Source organism: Diabrotica virgifera, chromosome 5, assembly GCF_917563875.1.
Source record: "Diabrotica virgifera virgifera chromosome 5, PGI_DIABVI_V3a".
In the NCBI taxonomy this organism is placed as follows: Eukaryota; Metazoa; Arthropoda; class Insecta; order Coleoptera; family Chrysomelidae; genus Diabrotica; species Diabrotica virgifera.
In genome coordinates, this window is record NC_065447.1 from 114,959,714 (window position 1) to 114,978,966 (window position 19,253).

General features: G+C 32.7%; 2 protein-coding genes across 2 annotated transcripts in view; one reads left to right on the plus strand and one right to left on the minus strand.

Annotated features, from left to right (window-relative positions):
- Window positions 1-19,253, plus strand: part of LOC126885104 (uncharacterized) — a 110,759-nt gene that overhangs the window by 30,607 nt on the left and 60,899 nt on the right. The gene's annotated exons all lie outside the window — the stretch shown is intronic.
- LOC126885105 (uncharacterized) lies at window positions 2,356-6,227 on the minus strand. The gene is made up of 2 exons (XM_050651531.1): window positions 6,099-6,227; window positions 2,356-4,946 (listed from the first exon to the last, which is right to left on the minus strand). Exon 2 carries the CDS (start codon window positions 4,571-4,573, stop codon window positions 3,110-3,112), a length of 1,464 nt encoding a protein of 487 aa, XP_050507488.1. The 5' UTR covers window positions 4,574-4,946; window positions 6,099-6,227; the 3' UTR covers window positions 2,356-3,109.

The following is a 19,253-nucleotide window of genomic DNA, read 5'->3' on the forward strand; positions in this document are numbered from 1 at the left end:
CAGTGTAAGATCTCTGGATTTTTTATGATATAGTTGGATTCTAAGTGATCCATAAAAACATCAGCTAAGAAAGGGGATAAGCAACTACCCATTGCTAAACCGTCAGGTTGTTGATAAAAGTTGTTATTAAAAACAAAGTAATCTTGAGATAGACAAATTTTGAGAATGTTTATAATAGACGAAGTGGTGGTGGAAGTGACAGAATTATTTAAGAGGAGTGAAGTTCTATTCGTTTCCGAGAAATTATAACCTTAAATTTGTACCTACTGTCAGTGAATCTTATAAATACGAAATGGCTGTTGTCGGTGGACGTATTTCATAAATATAGTTATAATGTATACTTACATTTAACTATACATAATATAATAATACAACTATACATAATATGTTATAACATATTTAACACAATATAACTTGAAAAACAAACACAATATTAGTTATAAATTCCAATTAACATAAACAAAATGCGCTAATGTCACTGTCACTAAATTAAATGATAAACGTCAAAATTTTTAGTAAACAAGATATAAACGTAAAATACAGGGTGTCCCGAAAAGAATGGTCATAAATTATACCACACATTCTGGGGTCAAAAATAGTTCGGTTGAACCTAACTTACCTTAGTACAAATGTGCTCATAAAAAAAGTTACAGCCCTTTGAAGTTAGAAAATGAAAATGGATTTTTTTCAATATATCGAAAACTCTCAGAGATTTTTTATTGAAAACGGGCATGTATCATTATTATGGCAGGACCACCTCAAAACAAAATTATAGTAAAATTTGTCCACCCCATAAAAAATTTATGGGGATTTTGTTCCCTTAAAGCCCCCAAACTTTTGTGTACGTTCCAATTAATTCATTATTGTGGTACCATTAGTTGAACACAACGTTTTTAAAACTTTTTTTGCCTCTTAGTATTTTTTCGATAAGCCAGTTTTTATCGAGATGCCGCTTTTTTTTTACTATATTTACATACAAAATTTATGGGGGTTTTGTTCGTTTAAACCCCCCAAATGTTTGTGTACGTTCCAATTAAACTATTATTGTGGTACCATTAGTTAAACACAGTGTTTTTAAAACTTTTTTGCCTCTTAGTCTTTTTTTGATAAGTCAACTTTTATCGAGATGTGGCTTCTTTTTCAAAATATACCAAAAAATTTTAGTTATAAATAAATTTTCAGATTATTAACAGGTGTCTATAATCATACTTAACCATATACAAATATGTGGTGGATTCGACAAATATTCAAAATATCTCAATAAACATTGGCTTATCAAAAAAGTAAAGAGGCAAAACAGTTTTAAAAATATTGTGTTTAACTAATGGTGCCACAATAATAATTTAATTGGAACGTACATAAAAGTTTGGGGGGGTTTAAGGGAACAAAACCTCCATAAAATTTTTATGGGGTGCACAAATTTCACTATAATTTTTTTTTAAGATGTTGCTGCGATAATAATTCCTTATGTCCATTTTCAATAAAAAAACCTCTAGAAGTTTTCGATATATGAAAAAAAATCGATTTTCATTTTGTAACTTCAAACGGCTGTAACTTTTTTTGTGTGCACTATTGTATATAGGTAAGTGAGGTTCAATCAACCTATTTTTTACCCTAGAATCTGTGGTATAATTTATGACCAATCTTTTCGGGACACCCTGTATATACCGAAATTGTTAAAGTTAATTATTGGTATATTTATTTATTTATAGTACTATACAATTGACCTGGCCTCTTGTGACTAATCCAGGTCGTTTCCTGATGGGATTACAGTAGTTTATTACAATATTATTATTTAAGAATTTTTTGTATTTGACTAATTAACAATAGCCCTAATCTACTACTAATTATGAAAACTACAAATTGTAAACAATTCTAATAAACAAATAACAAGAACTAAACAAAAACTAATAAACAAAAGATAAATTATTACTTTTTTTTTAACATATAATTTTTATAAAAGTGCTCCCATTTCTCATTCTCAGATGAGAAATGCCAGCACTATTCATCTAAAAATAGTCACGAATAATTTTAAGTGCAGGTCTAATCGACTTTATGATATTCTCAATGGTATTTCGGTGAGCCTCAGACCATTGAGTTTTAAAATTTCAGGTTTTTAGTTTAATTTTTTTTTTGTTTGATTCATATATTTTTTTTATTTTTGATTTATTTTATTTTATTTTATATTTGATATTAATTTTTAATTATTTATTATATAAATATTTATTTAATTATTCCAATATTTTATTTTATATTTTTATATGTAATTGTAATTTTTTTTTATAATTTCTTATTCAAATTCATAGAGGTTGGATATTATTTACTTGATTTCTTCTTCGTCTAATATTATATAATTCTAATTGTTTCTTTAATATTATGTCCGCTGAATTATTTAGTGTATTAAATAATTCTTCATTTTGTATTATTTTTCTATATTTATGCCAACAAGGTCTCTTCTCATTCTTTGTAGTTCTTGTGTATTTGTTTGTCTTTCACAAATAAATACTATGTGTTCTGGTGTGCCTATTTCTCCACATTCACAATATTGATTGTCTTTTAAGTTAAATCTATGTAGGTATGTAGGGTACGGACCGTGCCTAGGGATTGCAATCCGGTATGGTTTCGAATCCGGCCGGATCCGGTCGGATTTACGATAATCCGGCCGGATCCGGTCGGATCCGACCGGATTAGCAGTATACCTGATTATATTTGCAATTTGCGGTATTGCCATTGGCACTGGCAAGATACACTAAGTAAAGTATTATATATGATTTAAAACATAAAAACATAAATAAAACATTAATTTTTGCATAAGAACATAAACTTTTTATACTTTAACTATAATTAATAAACAAAAACAAACACATAATTAAAAAAGTCAATTTGATTTTTGCATTTGAAAATATGAACGAAGGAAACATATTGTATTAATTGTGTCGTCTCCTAACCTACCTCTTAAAGAAGTACAAATATATCCTGCAGCCGAGAAGGCCCTTTCTGCCTTAACACTAGTTGGCTTAATGGTCAATAAATAGTTATATAGAAGGGTTAAATACGTTCCTTTTATTCCATCTAATTCGTAACATGTCATTTCCCTTTTAATATTTTTTCAAAATCGAGGGCTGTTTTGTAATTTGTTTGCTTGCCGTATTTGTAATCTTTCTAATATATTTCTAATATTTTCTAATTCTTCTTTTAGTGTTAAATTAGTTTTCACCAATTCGGAATCTGAATCAGAGCTGCCATCTTCTTCTTCCGAAGTTTTTACATTTTCCTCATCATTTGTTGTAAGTCTCTTTAAAATTTCTGTCATTTTATGTCGCATGAAAGTTTTCTTTGGCATGAAAAATGTATCATCAGATTGTTTTGAATATTCATTATACTTTGCTGGATTTTGTAAATAAATTAATATACCGGTCATAAAAGTCCGGCGTTGTTTTATTTTTTCACGTAATGTGTCTGCTAATTCGCCGCTGAAGGTCGTGCCTTGTTTGTTTAATTGTTCTAAAATAAATTTTAAGGTTGTATCTGCAGTCAGAACGGTAGACTCTCGTCTGCTTAATGCTTCTACAGCCAGTTTACATGGCTGCAGACTGTCAATTAAACCTTTAATTGATGACCATTCATGGTCCGTAAATTTGATACTGGATTTTATGTCAATTAAAGATTTTTCGATATACTGTTTAAGCTTATAAAATCTTTCGACCATAGCCAGAAGGCTGTTCCAGCGTGTGCGGCAATCTAAGACAAGGCATAATTCCTTACCTATTTCTTCTTTTACATACTTTTGGAGGTACGTATCATATTTGGTAGGCGATTTTTTGAACAACTTTACCACATTCCGCACTTTTTGAAGAAGATCGTTGTATCTAGGATTTATTTGAACCCGATTGCCAGGATAATTTAAATTCAATATTACTGTCATATCTGCTGCTCCTTCTTCTTCATTTAGAATGTCGTCGTCATCGTCATCCGTGCTTTCACCATCTTCAGGTAATGTAATAGATGATGCCGTTGTAGATTCAGTTTCGATTTCCAATTTCTTTTCGTACAAAACTTTGATGACGGCCAATTGAATGCCGTGTGCAAAACACAGTTGATGGTAACATGAAAGAAGTTTGCCGGCTTTAACCATGACGCTTGCACCGTCAGTAGTCATGCCAATAATATCAGTATCCAAGTCAAGTCCAAATATTTTAAGACGATCTTTTACTAAACTGATAGTATGCTCCGCAGTACATGATCCGTGAATTCTAATTAAGCCAAGATTAAAGTGTGTTTCTTTGAGATGTACATTCAGGTTTAAATATCTGTGATTTTTTTGCGATGTCCACTCATCAAATGTTAAAGCAAACTTGTGTTTTTGTTTCTTGAGAGATTCAAACTCAATCATCATGTTAGACTGCACGGAGGTTGCAAAATTTTTTACTATAGATCTAATTGTGTTTGGCGAATGTGGGAGTTCGAATCCAGTATTTGAAAATAAAAATCTCAAATCTTTAGATGTACAAAATATACTCAGCGCGAAACCATCTTTGCACACCATTCTGGACACCATGGGTTCCATTTCCATATTACTTTCCTTTTTGAAATAACTGTAAATAGGTTTAAAAGTTTTTTTTGGGTATAATATTTTGTCCACAAATAATTTCCATTGGCTCGTTCTCAGTTTTTGATGTGGACGCTTTAGGAACCAAATCGGAGTAATGACGTTTTAATTGTCTATTCTTAGAGCTTATATCGATGCAATGTTTTTTTTTCAAATGGATTTTTAAACCTTTGTAAGAACCTTTACTTATTTAAGCTTACTTGAACACAATAAACATTTCGCTTCATTTCCTTTCTCTAATTTTGTGAAATAATCCCATAAAGTTTTCAAATTATCTGCAGTGCTTTTATCATGATCATCACATGGTTTCGAAAGCGACATAGTTGAAAATTAATACCTACAATAAAAAAAATATTTTTAACGTGACCTGCCACACGTTCGTGAATAAACTCAGGGCCCCCGTAACCGGGCGTGCAACGCGTGCGGCGCACGCGGGCGTAACCCCAAAGGGGCGCCAAACCGAAGGTTTGGTAAATAAGAAATATTTATTTTAAATGAGATAATCATTTTTTATATACAATTTTAATTATTTCATGAACAGCTAGAGAAATCTCAAAAATCAAATGTTGTGTTATTACTGAAAAATGATTATTATTCGCGTCCTGAATCAATCTAAAATATATTACATTTTATTGTTCCTTCCTAATTTTTTTCTTTGAAGTATGAAGATAGATTGAATTACGCTTGCCATATGAAAATCAAACATCAAATTACACTCCTTGATGAGTAGAAACATAAATTAATACCCATAACGCAACTTTGCAGTTTTACTCCTATATTATGCAAAAAATTATGTTGTATCTCAGATTTAAAATGCGTTTATCTCGAAAACTGTTGAGGTTTGCGAGATGAATGTAGTATACCTTTTTTAAATAAATATATTAAGAAAATAAAAATGTGTATTCAATAAATATGTAGAGTGGGGGATAAAAAAATTGAACGTATTAAATGACCGCTGAAAGACTTATATGGTGCCTCGCAGATTTAAAATGCGTTTATCTCAAAAACGGTTGAGTTTAGCGAAATGAATGTAGTATACCTTTTTTAAGTAAAAATATTAAGAGAATAAAAGTTTTGATTAAAAAATTATATAGGTATAGTGGGTTTTGATTCAAAAAATTGAATCTATTAATTAAGCGCTGAAAGACGTATATGGCGAATTTAAATTTCTCGTCCCAAAAAACCCCCGCTTACCAAATGTCGTGTTATTATCCCGTGTTTGTTAGGAAATATTCAAGAATAAATAAAATAAAAGTTTAACTTTGACACCCTGTATTTCGGTTATTATCAACTTTTGTACTAAGTTAGCTTAAATCGACCTATTTTAACCTCAGAAATGTGAGGTTAAGCTATGGCCTATTCTTTACCAAACACCCTGTATAGTAGATTTAAAGGGTGCTAAAATATGTTCCGCACGCGGGCGCCAGTCAGCCTTGCGGGGGCCCTGAATAGACTCTCGGATAGGCAAATTATACATTTATTCACTTACCTTACGGCTTAAAATTACAAAAATAGTACAGTTGTTATAATTAAATATTTTTAGACAGTCGCCGAAGATTGACTAAATTACAGCACAGTGCACAGTTTATTACAGTAAGCAGTCAAAGCAGTCACAGTCACTAACAATAACGACGGACGACTAACACTGACGACGTAAGATAAGTACACGGAAAGGGTGCCAGGCAGGCGCCGGTCGGTCGCGCGATCGATATTTTAAACGAAAAACAAAAATCGCCGAGCAGACGCCAAGCAGCCACGTCTAGAGATGGCTGATAGTATAATATCATTTGGTATATGAAAATAATTTGGTATATTATTTAAATTTGGAATAAAATTATAGAGACGTCTTGCTTTAGGGGAATTATCTCATTCGTTTTGCCATTTTCTATTTAATATTTCTTCTAATTCTCTTTTTGTTCTGATTTCTATTCCCAATAATTGTATTATTTTTTCATAATTTTCTTTTCTTTGCCAATATCTACATGTACGTTTTTGTGTTTCCAAGTGCATGGGCATTACACCAGTCAATACTGTTAAAGCTGATGTTGCTGTAGTACTGAAGGCTCCTGTCATTCTAACAAGAAAACCTCTTTGTGCTTTATTCAGTTTTTTAATATTTGTATTATTTGTTAGTCTGTGTGCCCATACACTTGCACCGTACCCTACAATTGAGGCAAGTATCGTACTCAGGTATACGCGCATATGCTGGAACGGAATTCTATACTCCCTTTGTGCTAGGCTTGCAATGCAATGAATGACTTTCGCTGCCTTCTCACAGACGCTATTTATATGGTTTGTAAAGAGTCTTGGTTCATCGATTATGATACCAAGATATCTAGTTATTTTTGTTCTTTTTATTGCTTTCCCCCTTATTTGTATACTTGGATTTCTTTCAAGTCTTCCCTTTATAAGGCTATATGTTGTTTTTGTTTCTGATATAGTTAGTTTAACTTTTTTCATCCATTCATTTATATTTTCAAGTACTCCATTTGATTTTATTTCTAGTTCTCTCCTTGAATTAGCATCTATGATGATAAGCAGCAAATCATCCGCATACGCTATGCTCCCTAGAACTTCAGGATCCACAGCTAACCGTTCCAGCAGTTCTTCTAACATTATGTCCCAAAAAATAGGCCCACACACTGAACCTTGTGGACAACCTTTAGTTATATGTCTCGTCTTTTTATCCATTGGACAACTTAAGCTGGCATATCGGTCTTGACAATAGTTTCTGAAACTTCCGTACAAGTTTCTGGGGCAATGCATCTGTCGAAGTCTTTCGAATAATGCCGGCCACCATAAATTGTCAAAAGCTCCAGAAACATCTATAAAGATCATCAAAACATACTTCTTTGTGCTTCCCCCAATTATATTAAAAACTTTATTAATAGCATATTCTGTTGATTTTCCTTCCCTAAAGCCATATTGATTTGGATTAAGTCCAGTTTCGTGTCTTATTTGATTTATTCTTTTACAAAGTAATTTTTCATGTAATTTCCCCATTGTGTTTAGTAAGCATATTGGTCTATAAGATTTAGGTAAAGTTGGATCTTTATCTTCTCCTTTACTTATAATCATAACTTCAGCTTGTTTAAAGTTGTTGGGAAACTTTTGTTGTCTTAGACATTCATTATATAAAGAAGTGAGTATAGGTATTAAGTACTCTGAAAGTGCCTGAAGAATTTCTACATGAATGTTATCTGGCCCAGGAGCCTTTTTTCTTTTTATGTTTTTCATACATTCATATATTTCTTCTTCAGTAAATTCTTCTAACTGTCTTTCTTCTGGTATCTCATACTCTTGTATCATCAGTGTTCTAATACTTTTTTGTTCTATTGTTTCATTTTCTAAGTCGTCAGGAGGTAGTAATACATCTAGTAGTGTATCAGCTGAATCCTCCCAACTTTTTGTATATGAACCATCTGCTTTTTGTAAAGTAAAAAGCATTGTTGGACATTTAAGTTTTTTAGATACAATTTTGTATGGGACACCCCACATATCTAATTCTAAATGTCTTGAAACAAAAGCTTCCCAACTTCTCGCTTTCGTTATATTTATTTCTTCTTTATATTCGTTTTTTAATCTTCTATACTCTCCTAGAAGTATTTGCCTATATTGGTATAAATTACAATGGTATAAATTATTGGTATAAATTACAATGATTATTTTATTAAATAAACAAGTTTAAGTAATTTTATTTGCAGTTTATATACGATTAATATTAAAAGTGGCATGCGCCACTTGAATCTAACTTCAGCCCGTGAGTAATGACCCGTGAGTAACTTCAGCGCATGAGTAATGAATTATTACTCACGGGTACAGTAATGGGTGCTATTATCTATGAAAAAATAGCGAATAATGAACATGTTATTAAACGGTCGTAGAAAAAATATATTATTGTATGCTCGTTCGAATTAAGTGCGTGTGCCAGTGCCATACACCCGATTGCGTATAACAAAACAAATAAAACATAAACAAATACGATCACGCTGACGTGATGTTTCTTTGAATTCACGGTTTTATGCATTGTTTTTTAGTTACATATTTTATAAAGTTTATTAAGTATATTATTTTGTAAATATTTTTTATTGGTTGCTTCTGATCGCAAATTAAGTAATTTTTACTTTTAGTCTGGGCTAATTATCGGAGAATAGGCCATTTTTGGAAAAAGTTATTTACCAGCAATTTTATTGCTGGAATCGAATCATATGATTGTATATATTAATAATATAGGTATGCAAAGTCCGCAGATAGTGTGCTACTTTTTTATAAACAAAATGGCGCCCGAAAATCGTGTTTTTTTCAATTTTTGCTCTATAACTCCAAAGATTTTAACTTTACACCAAAAACACTCAAATAAAAATTAACCGCAATTAAATTCTGCATAGAGACGTGTTTTTTTCCGATTTACTTCGACGCAAACTTTCCCCGGAAAAAGCGGGTTTTTCCAACAAAATCTTTAATTTTCAACTAAGCTTTTAGATAGGTAATTGTTAATCAATAAATAAATAAGTTGGTAATATAAAAGCCCTTTTCGTATAGATTATAATTCCAGTAGCCGATGAAAGTTTAATGAACAGTTTAGCAACAATTGAATTGTTAATTAGAAATTTACGGTCGCTATAATAACGACAATAATTATGATGCATAAGAATAACTATGAGTTTTTTATAAAAAGACACTATACCTATCTAATGTACTTTACAGAATTGAAATTTGACTATTAAAGCGGCCTCAGGAATATTTTAAAATTATAAAGAATTTTTTGGCTTATAAACAAATAGAATATCTCGGGAAATATTAAACTAAATTAAATTTTAAAAACGGTATTCTGAAAACAGCGACAGGACCCTTCTTTTAAAAGAAAAAACGTTTAATTATGATGAGTAGTTCCTGAGATACAACCGGTTAAAGTTGACCGGAATTTACGGCAAAGATATAAACAATAGGATCATAATGTTCAAACCATCACCTTTTTATTTTTGTCCTCTTTCTCCACACCAATTTTCATATCCTTAAAATACTCATAACATACATTATTATAATAAAAACTATCGATAATACGTGTGAAAATTGACAAAAATAGCAAAATTCCAATCAAAAATTAGGTTGGAGAAAATGTAACCCTCAAAGTTCAAAATCGGTATACGTTAAAAAATGCATTTTCTCGGCTTCCCATGGAGCAATTTCCTTCATTCTTTTTTGTTCCCAAGTAACTCGAGTAGAGCCATCGAACTAATGCATTATTAAATGTCAGACTTGCGTTTGTTTTGTAATAATAAATTAATTGATTTATTATAACACAAAATTTTAATTTCTTTTAATAAAAATTGTTTAAATATTTATACAGCTTTCGAATGAGAATATTTATGTTTTTAAATTTAAAAGGTACACTTGTAGTAAGTTTATCTAAAAAAGCCTACAACTGGAAAAAATATGCATAAAAGCAGAAAAATTTTATGCGGGGACTTTAACGTTAATTATGTTGCTGCTTGTGCTACACAAATATCCCTAGTCAACATATTTGAATCGTATGGTCTAACAATGCACATTGATTCTCCTACAAGGATTACAAAAACTTCATCTACCATAATTGATTATATTGTCTCAGACTTCTCACCCCGTGATGTCTGCGCTACAACTGTTAATGCGGGACTATCTGATCATGAAGCGGTGTATACGAAGTTTAACATCTTTAGCAAGCACTCTTCGAAAACTCGACGTTTAGGCAGGATTTTTTCCGCTCGGAATTTTCGTAAATTCCAAAATTTATGCTTAACCTCTGAGTGGCCCTTTCCTTCTAAGAACGTCGATAATAATTTCAGTGACTTTTTGAATAAGCTTGTCTGTATCTTTAATAAAGCATTTCCTTTAATCACAATTAAGCCAAAACATCACAAACCCTGGACTACCAAAGGTGTCCGCATATCAGCCAAAAATATGCGTTCACTACTGTACATCAAGAAATTTACTACCAACGTCTCTGTTACTGAATATATCACCAAGTACAGGGCAGTCTATTTAAAACTTATAAAATCAGCTAAAAAATTGTACTATCAAAATCGCCTGAGAAGCTCTAAAAGTGTTGCAAAAGAAACTTGGTCCATAATAAACGATCTTCGTAATAAAACTCACACAGCTCAAACATTTTCCCTTCCAGACCCAGAAAATCTAAATGAATACTTTGTTAATGTGAGTAAAAATATAACATCGACTATTGTGTCACAACAAGATCCCATTTCCTATCTCCCTAATTCAGGAAAGGTCTCGAATTCATTCTTTATAAGACCGGTTGATAAATCTGAACTGATTCAGACAATCAATAATATCAAAAGCAAATCTTCCTGTAGTACCGATGGACTATCCATAAAAATTTTCTCAAATCTCCCAGACAGTGTGTTGGGAGTCCTTATCTCTCTAATTAATGATTCTTTTGAGAAAGGTAAATTTCCAGAGTGCCTAAAGACGGCCATCATTATTCCTCTTCATAAGGGTGGTGAAAAATCAAATGCCTGCAATTATAGACCTATTGCATTACTACCGGTACTCTCCAAAATTATTGAGAGACTCATAAAAGCCCGACTTATGTCCTTTCTCGTTGAAAACAATATTTTATCACAAAATCAGTTCGGCTTTTTAAATAATAAATGTACCACAGATGCCATGTTTTCTGTACTACATGAGGTTTATCAAGCATTAAACAATAATCTGCACACTGCCACTGTTTTTTGTGATTATGCCAAAGCTTTTGATTGTGTGAATCACGACATTTTGATAAAAAAAACTAGATTTCTATGGAATTCGAGGTATTTCTTAGAACTGGTTTCAATCTTACTTGGATAATAGGAAACAACTGGTTAGAGCAAATGATACAGACTCTAGTCTCAAAAATGTTGTATGTGGGGTACCACAAGGTTCAGTATTGGGTCCTCTACTTTTCCTTATCTTTATTAATGACATCACTAGCTTAAAAATCGATGGAAAAGTTTTTCTTTTTGCTGATGATACCAGTATCACTTGGAGCAACTCAAATATCGCAACTCTTCATGCTACTATAACTTCTGATCTACTTACAATAAAATCTTGGTCCGATTCAAATTTACTCTCTTTTAACGTAGATAAAACAGTAGCATTGTCCTATAAAGGAGCTCTTCAACCCTTACCTCTTCATAACAGCCAGATCAGTATCGTTGATTCTGTAAAGTTTCTTGGTATTTTTTTAGATAGCAATCTGAAATGGTCCCTTCATATTGATGTGTTAAGCAAGAAACTATCCTCAGCTTGCTTTGCAATAAGATCTGTTTCGAAGGAAATGAATTTAGCCTCTTCCAAAATAACATATTTTTCTTTGTTCGAGTCACATCTTCGATATGGTCTCCCTTTTTGGGGTTCTGGTACGGTTGCCCAAACTGACGTTATTTTTAAATTACACAAAAGAGCAATAAGATATCTGTTTGGCCTCAGAAGAACAACATATTGCAGAAGCTACTTCAAAGATCACAGGATTCTAACACTACCTTCTTTATATATTTTATAAACTGTTTGCTTAATTCGTAAACATCTACATGTCTTTCCAGCAAGACCTAGACATGACTATTCCACTAGAAATTCTACCTTTGACATCTATTTACCGATCCCGTCCAGTGAGTTAGTAAAGAAATCTATATTATATTCTGCAAAAAAACTTTACAACCATCTCCCTCTACAACTTAAATCTGCAACATCTTTCCCCAAGTTCCGTAAAATGACTAAAGCCTATTTATCTGAAAGACCATATTATTCAACAGCAGAGTTTCTTAACCAATAACTAAGAAAGTACAGTATTCTTATTTATAAGTATAATCTTAATCTATATTTGAGTGTCATATGCAGCAGCTTAACTTAACTTATTAAATTTCTTAAGGTAGAATATGCAATTTGCAAATTTTTTTTTAAATTTTGCAATATATCGTTACTGTTTTTTTTTTGTTTCTCTTCATTATTTTTATTTATATAGACGATGTATATCATTTTAGTAAATTGTATTTGTTATTTGTTATTGTTCTTATTTATGATTCTTGTAAGCTTTGTCTATAAAATTGTTAAATTTTTCATGACAATAAAGCATATTTCTATTCTATTCTATGTAGTTTTCTGTTCTTATAAATAAATTAATGTATTATAACAAAACAAAAGCAAGTCTGACATTTAATAGTGCGTTAGTTCGATGGCTCTACTCGAGTTACTTGTTAGCAAAAAAAGAATGAAGGAAATTGCTCCATGGGAAGCCGAGAAAATTCATTTTTTTTAACGTATACCGATTTTGAACTTTGAGCGCTACATTTTCTCCAACCTAATTTTTGATTGGAATTTTGCTATTTTTGGCAATTTTCACACGTATTATCGAGAGTTTTTATTATAATAATATATGTTATGAGTATTTTAAAGATATAAAAATTGGTGTGGAGAAAGAGGACAAAAATAAAAAGGTGACGTTTAAAAATTATGATCCTATTGTTTATATCTTTGCCGTAAATTCCGGCCAACTTTCACCGGTTGTATCGCAGGAACCACTCGTCGTAATTAAACGTTTTTTCTTTTAAAAGAAGCGTCCTGCCGCTGCTTTTCGAATACCGTTTTCACAATTTAATTTAGTTTAATATTTTTCGAGATGTTCTATTTGTTTATAAGCCAAAAAAGTTGTTTATAATTTTAAAATATTCCTGAGGCCGCTTAAATAGTCCAATTTCAATTCTGTAAAGTACATTAGATAGGTATATTATCTTTTTATGAAAAAATCATAGTTATTCTTATGCATCGTAATTATTGTCGTTATTATAGCGACCGTAAATTTTTAATTAACAATTCAATTGTTGCTAAACTGTCCATTAAATTTCCATTATCTTCTGGAATTATAATCTATACGAAAAGGGCTTTTACATTACCAAGTTATTTAATTATTGATTAACAATTACTTATCTAAAATTTTAGTTGAAAATTAAAGATTTTGTTGGAAAAACCCGCTTTTTCCGGGGAAATTTTTCGTCGAAGTGAATCGGGAAAAACACGTCTCTATGCAGAATTTAATTGCGGTGAATTTTTATTTGGGTGTTTTTGGTGTAAAGTTAAAATCTTTGGAGTTATAGAGCAAACATTGAAAAAAAAACACGATTTTCGGGCACCATTTTGTTTATAAAAAAAGTAGCACACTATCTGCGGACTTTGCATACCTATATTATTAATACATACAATAATAAGATTCGATTTTAGCAATAAAATTGCTGGTAAATAACTTTTCCTTGTATTTTGCTAATTAGCCCAGAGTATTTATATTTATACATCAATTTCTATATTCAACAAATTTCATTTATTTTATCTGATTTTTTTTTCAATTATTTTGCAAAATATAAATAGCGATAGTCGAGAAGACTTCAATATTGAACATTCTGAAATCGATTCAACATGTTCAGCTCTTAATTCTAGTTCCGATTAGAAGTACTAGCACTAATCGTATCTTCGTTGCTCTATGAGCTACAAACGGGCGAGAAGGTATCGCTCCAGATAAAAACATATAATAAACTTATTATTTATAGTGGCGAGAGGTACTCGGGATAGCGAAAATCACATTGGATGCGTGAGAAGGCCTCGTTCGAGATGCTTAAGTGTCTATACCGAAAAAAGGCTCTTATAAAAGTTATTCTCGTTTAAAAAGATCGGTTTAACTTTGTGATCTCAATTTGTTTCGTATGTGAATTTTTATAATTTACGTTTTTTGTAGTAGACTAAACAGATATTCAGACACTTCTTCTTCTTTTACTTCTTGGAGATCTTTCGATCTGTTTAATTCTGAAGCTACCTCTGGTTAATTTCCTGGGAGGTAAATTGCCAACTATCCCTCTATCTTTTAGGTGGTCTTCCGGGTGGTGTTAAACCGGGCTGTTTGTCTTGAACCGGGGTTGTTTTCTAGGACAATCTTTGGGAGTCTATTCTCATCCGTTCGTCTAACATGGTTGTACCACATCCTGTTGCGCTGCCTTCCCCATCTTACAATATCTGGAATTTTACATTGCTCTCTTATGTCTGTATTTCTTACTCTGTCTCTTCTTGTTTTCCCCACTATTGTTCTTAGGATTTTCATTTCGGCAACTATTAGCATCTGTTTCGTTTTGTTGGTGTATTCGCGCACTTCTATGTCATATGTCATGATCGGTCGTATGCAAGTCTTGTAGATTCTAATTTTACTATCTGTGCGCATATACGGATTTGACCAGACTATCTCCCACAGACATCCTGACAATTCGGATGCTTTGTTGATCTGACTCCTCAGGTCCTTTACTGGGTCGTGAGTGCTTGATATATCGATGCCCAGATATCTGAATTGCATCACCTGTTCTATGGGGTTGTTCTCAACCACTAACTTACATCTGAGCGGATCTTTTGCTATTGTCATACATTTAGTTTTGTTGGTAGAAATATATATATTTAGTTGGCGGCTTACTTACAAGAACTGAAAGAGCTATCTCTGAAGATCGTCTTCTGATTCAGCAATAATTGCTGCATCATCTGCGTAAGCCACCATACCAATTCTTTTGTTACCCATTCTATATCCGAGATTAAGAGATGTTACTTTGCTTATAATTTTGCCCATGAGTAGGTTAAACAAGAAGGGGCTTAAACTGTCTCCTTGTCTAATTCCTCCCGGTGTTGGAATATTTTCAGTGAACTGGTCTTCTGCTCTAACTTTGGTTACGTTGTTGTTATTTAGGTTATGGACTATCTTTGTTATGCTGGTCGCTGTTTTATTTTCTATTAATATATTTAAAATGTCTCCAAGGCGAACTCTGTCAAACGCCTTCTTCAGATCAATGAAGCAAATATACGCTGGCATGCCGAACTCTATAGCTTTTTCTTTTATTTGTTTTATTATAAATACTGCGTCTGTTGTAAATCGCCTCTTTGTAAAATCTTGTTGTTCTTCAGCATTAGTGATTTGTCTTTTAGTTTGTCCATAAGAATACCCGTGAAAAGTTTCATTGTTGTATTTACGAGGGTTATTCTTCTGTAGTTTTGTGGGCAAGTTTTTTAAATATGGGAATCGCGATGCTCTTATGCCATTCCTCTGGTGTTTCTGTTTCGTTTAAGATTTTTTTAAAGAGTTGCGATAGTTTACCTGCAAGTTCAGGGCCTCCATATTTTAAAAGTTCATTGGGTATACCATCCGTTCCAGGTGATTTTCTGTTTTTTAGCTTCTTGATGCTTGCTTCTACCTCTTCGTCATTGATTGTAGCACTTGTATCTGTTTCGTATTCATTTATATTCAGCGTTTCTTCAGCATCACATTGCTCTTTAAAATGCTGTTGCCATGTCTCTATAGGTACTTTCTTGGTCTGAACAAACTCGTTAACTGGTTTTTTCCTGTTCCGAAACATTCTTTTGGGGACCATATAGGTCGTAGTCCATGTTGCTAGTGAATTTGGCCCAATGTTCTCTTTTGATTGATTTTATTTTTGAGTTTACTTCGTTTCTTACTTAGACATATTCTGCGAGAGCTTCTTCAGATTGTGTGCTTTTATATCTCAGGTAGCATTTGCGTTTAATTCAGAGAGTTCTTTAACCTCTTGACAAAACCACGGTTTGGTGTGGTTTGTATTCTTCTTTTTGTGCCACTCCTATCGGAGATTAAAAATCATCAAGGCTACCCTGACTTTGTTTACAGCTGACCTAAAAAGTTCATTAGTGGTGCAGCCAAACCACTCTCTCAAATTCCGCATCCACGACATTCTTCTACGTCCTGGATTCCGTTTTCCTTCTATTTTTCCTTGCATTATATTTTGAAGTAATGCGTATTTATGACCTCTCATCAGGTGACCCAAATACTCGAGTTTTCTTCGTTTTATCGTTAATAAAATTTCTGGGTCTCTTCCTATCCTTCGTATTACTTCAAGATTTGTGATTCTTTTAACTTAACTTATCTTCAATCGTCAATGAGCAGCCAAAGCGAACGGTTGTCTATGTACGAAAAAGCTGTGATAAAACAAACCCGGTTTCGTTAATGAGTTATTCGAAACGACAACAAAACAAAACAATTATTTTATTGTGTCTAAAAATTCGTGAATGTATTTAAAGTTTTTAAACAAAGCAATTAGTTATTGCGGATTTTACGAGTGTTTATATTTTATTAATAACATTTTAATTTTTAACGTTAATAAGTAAAAGAACAATGGCTCATTGAAAGCTGTTAGCAGCGAGTTATCGTCAGCAATGATTCCAGTGGCGTATCAACCGAGCAGGTAACATGAACAACTTTTCAACAGGCTTTTATTCCCAACCAAATTATGAACAAAATGTAAAAACCATGGCTCCAATGATCCAAAATCCTATACAAATTCCCACTTGTTCCCAACAACCTAATGATTCACTACAAATAAACCAAACAAATGAACAAACAGCCAGTATTGAAGAACAGCAATGGAATGAGGTTACCGGAAAAAGATTAAGAAGCAGTCCAGAAATGCCTAGAAGTAACAAAAGACAAACAAAACTTGGTGAGTACTGGTTAAGTAAACCTATAACAACACAAAATCAATTTAAAGCACTAAGTTCAATAGATGAAAGTGACAATTTGGAAGACACAGTTAAAAATACAGATGCAAAACCAAAACCACCTCCAATATTTGTATCAGGCGTGCAGATCTGCAAGCCTCTTATCGATCTATTGCAACAAGTAGCAGAAAATGATTTTATCACTAAAGCTATCAACAGCGAACAAATAAAAATTCAACCAAAATCAGACAAAGCATACACCGCCATAATAAATGCTCTAAAAACAAAAAACACGGACTTCCACACTTATAAACCTAAAAGTGAAAGACACTACCGAGTGGTTCTTAAAGGCATGCACCCCACGACAAATTTAGAAGAGATAAAAGAAGATCTTAAAACCAAAAACCATAATGTTATAAATATATGGAATATACTACACAACCAAACTAAAAAATCGCTGCCTATGTTCTACATTGATCTAGAAACAAAAGATAATAACAAGGACATCTATAACATTAAACAAGTAATGCATTCCATAGTAGAATTCGAAGCACCGCATGTCAAGAGAATAATTCCGCAATGTAGTAGATGTCAAAATACAACCACACAAAAAACTTCTGCAATAAACAACCGTGCTGTGTCAAATGCGCAGAACCTCATTACACTAAAGAATGTCCAAGGAAACCAGAGACAGTAATGTTAAATGTGCTAACTGTGGTGAAAATCACCCCGCAAATTATAGAGGGTGTGAAGTTCACAAACAATTACAAAAACTTAAATTCCCTAACTTGAGACGACACAACGCGAGGACAAACCAAGATAGAACTACAACAGTCAACTATGTGCAACCTGGAATAACATACGCACAAGCAACGCAAGCAGTTAACCAGCAAGCCTCCAACCAAACTACTACACAACATATACCAAATCAAACTAATAACCACACAGACATGTCAGAACTGAAAGACATGTTAAAAAAACTGACGGAACAAATGAGCACTATGCTCAACCTCCTGACCATGATTCTCAACCAGAAATGACTCAGTTACTAAAGCTAGTATTATGGAACGCCAATGGCTTAAGTCAACATGTAGAAGAATTAAAACTATTTATTAACACACAAAAAATTGACATAATGCTGATTACAGAAACTCATTTTACATCCAAAAACCACATCAATATTCCACGATTTACAACTTATCATACGCAACATCCCAACGAAAAAGCACATGGAGGCACTGCAATAATAGTTAGTAATAAACTAAAGCACTACGAAATACAAAAACATGAATGCGACTATCTACAGGCCACCAGCATTGTTGTGGAAGATCAACTAGGCCCACTAACAGTATCAGCTATATACTGTCCGCCAAAGCACAATAACAAAACGGAACAGTTTGAAAATTTCTTTAAAACATTAGGAAATAGATTTATAGCAGGAGGAGATTTTAATTCTAAGCATACTACCTGGGGATCCAGAATTATTACCACAAAAGGCAGAGAACTTCTTAAAGCTATAAATGCGACCAATGCAAATTACCTCACCACAAGGGAACCAACTTACTGGCCTACCGACAATGCAAAAATACCTGATCTACTCGACTTTTATATTGTTAAGGGAATTAATGTTAAATTGGCAAAAGTAGAATCTTGTTACGATCTACCCTCTGACCACTCTAGCGTAATCGCGACATGGTATGCACAAATAACAAACAGTACTAAACAACCATCACTATACAGTAACAAAACAGACTGGAGCATTTTCAAGACTAAACTAGATGAACTAATTGACATAAACATCCCATTGAAAACAGAAAGTGACATCTACGCAGCAGTAGAAAATCTTCAGAAATCTATACAAGAAGCTGCTTGGTATGCTACCCCTGACTGCTACCAAACAGAATTGAAAGAGAATTGCCCAACTGTAATAAAGGAAATGATTGCTAGAAAGAGAAAAATAAAGGAAGAGTGGCGAAGAAAAAGAACACATGAGAACAAGGCGAAATTAAATAAAATCACCAAGGAAATTAAACTACAATTGCATAATATCAAAAATAACAAAATACAAGAATATCTTATAGGTTTATCAGCAAACGCAGATAGTGAATATACCCTTTGGAAG